At 36.9% G+C, this 2,231-nt stretch overlaps 1 protein-coding gene across 3 annotated transcripts in view; it reads left to right on the forward strand.

Moving 5' to 3' along the window:
• st8sia3 (ST8 alpha-N-acetyl-neuraminide alpha-2,8-sialyltransferase 3) overlaps positions 1-1,702 on the forward strand; it is an 11,170-nt gene extending 9,468 nt beyond the window's left edge. For all 3 annotated transcript variants that reach the window (XM_014026614.1, XM_014026615.1, XM_014026616.1), the window contains one exon: positions 593-1,702. In XM_014026614.1, coding sequence (XP_013882068.1) covers positions 593-881 — 289 coding nt within the window. In that variant the 3' untranslated portion in view covers positions 882-1,702. The remainder of the gene's footprint in view (positions 1-592) is intronic.
• The last annotated feature ends 529 nt before the right edge of the window (positions 1,703-2,231 follow it).

Consider the following 2,231-nt stretch of genomic DNA (forward strand, 5'->3'; position numbering starts at 1 on the left):
CTTATTTTCTAGTACGCGTTTATGCCTGCCTCATTAGGAGTGCAGTCAGGGAGTGACAGACACAGATGTTTGGTTACAGATGTAATGACTAGATGATCTGACACTTGAAGTTGAAGATATTTTTCAGTACAACTTTCTTGTACACAGCAACTGTTTGAGGCTTATTTTCTAGTACGCGTTTATGCCTGCCTTGTTAGGAGTTCAATTGGGGAGTGACAGACACAGATGTTTGGTTACATGTGTAATGACTAGATGATTGGACACTTAGTGTTTAGGATATTTTTCAATATGACTATCTTTTACACAGCGACTGAGGCTTATTTTCTAGTATATGTTTCTGCCTGCCTTATTAAGACTTAATAGTTCAGGGAGTGACAGACAGGTGTGGTTACTATGGTGAATCAAATGAGTCATTAGCAACAGCTTTAACTTTGCTTTTGATCTTTCTACATCAAAACGTCGGTCATTTTGCTCTTAGATCATTACGAAGAAAAGTCCCCAAATTTTTTAGCCACTTGTTACRATTTCTTTAAAAAATCTAGTTTTCAAGACTAGTATTTAATTTTTAACATGTCTTTATTTTATCCAACAGCTACTGGAAAACCAAGCGGTTGTCCCCGAAGCGCCTGAGCACGGGCATCCTGATGTACACGCTGGCGTCCTCCATGTGCGACCAGGTGCACCTGTACGGCTTCTGGCCCTTCGGCTGGGACCCCAACACGGGCAAGGARCTGCCGTACCACTACTACGACAGGAAGGGCACCAAGTTCACCACCAAGTGGCAGGAGTCCCACCAGCTGCCGGCCGAGTTCAAACTCCTGTACAAGATGCACATGGACGGCCTGCTGAAGCTCACGCTGTCCCACTGCGCAGCAGGGTGAACCTGCGGCCCTCCGTCCGTCCTTCACCTGAGCTTCCARCACAGAACCTGACYGRAGAACACGGATTTATGTTAAGCTAAGTGGGCTCCCAAAAACTGCAGGAATAACAGGCTGAGAAATTAATATATTTATTTTATATGACTCTGAATTTAATTTATCTGTTTGTTTGTTTGTTTGTTTGTTTGTTTGTTTGTTTGTTTGTTTGTTTGTTTTTTGGGGGGGGTCACGTGCCAACATCATGTTGAGGAGCGCACAAAACAACACATGAACGTAGAAAAGCAGTGAACTTCATAGAAACAGGTTTATGGAGGTAAATYAGTGCCATAAAGTTTGTTTAAAAAATAAAGTTTGAAATTGGAAGAATATTTTTGGAACTGAAATAAAAAGATTTGAAACAGAGAAAAAAGGTTTAATACTGCTTGTATCATATAATTAGATAAATATGGCATGTTGTTTGTCATATAATTAATGATGTRTGGCAGGTTGTATCATATAATAAAAAACTACGGTTTGCCATTGATTTATATAATTAACAGTATATAGCAGGCTGTCATGTCAATTTCAAAATGTGGCAGGTCATTGTATCAAATAAGTTATGGCAGGTCATTGTACCATATAATTAAATAATATGACAGGCCAYTTTATCATGTAATTAAAGAAGTATGGCACGTCATTGTATCATGTAATTAAAAACATGGCAGGCTGTAGTATTATTTAACTAAAGAGTTATGGCATGCCATTGTATCATAYAATTAAAACTGTATAGCAGGCTTCTGTATTATAGGATCAAAAATCAAACAATATATTTTTACAGTTTCAAACTTCTTTTTTAGTTTCATTTTTTCAGTAATTAAATTGTTTTTGTTTTAAAATTTTTTTGCCGTTTCAATCATGTGTTTTCAGTTTCAAACTCTTAAAACAAACTTTATGGCCACAATTTAGCTCCATAAGTCGCCATAAAAATGCTAATATTMGCTAGTTAGTACCATAGTTTGTACGCTGCTGTTTTTGTCTCCGAATTGAGCTAATTTATCAGATTTTTAAGCTTTTTTCTGTAAAAATGATAAAAATGAATAACTGCAATACTTGAAGGTAGAGGGGTCATCCACACAACATCCAAATATGTGCTAATTGTTGCTGAGAGTTTGAAAATATTTTAACGCAACGTGACAGCAACGGCAAAATCATGTGGTGCAACAAAAACTGAATCAAAATCCAAAAACCAAAACAATATAAAATATGTGATTGATCTAAATCAGTGATGTAAAGCCATGCAACTCAACAACCCTCGATTTAAGAAGCTAATGCTTACTAGCTAGTGATATAGCTAATAGCAGTTAGCTGCCATTT

Source organism: Austrofundulus limnaeus, unplaced genomic scaffold (assembly GCF_001266775.1).
Source record: "Austrofundulus limnaeus strain Quisiro unplaced genomic scaffold, Austrofundulus_limnaeus-1.0 Scaffold572, whole genome shotgun sequence".
Classification (NCBI taxonomy): domain Eukaryota; kingdom Metazoa; phylum Chordata; class Actinopteri; order Cyprinodontiformes; family Rivulidae; genus Austrofundulus; species Austrofundulus limnaeus.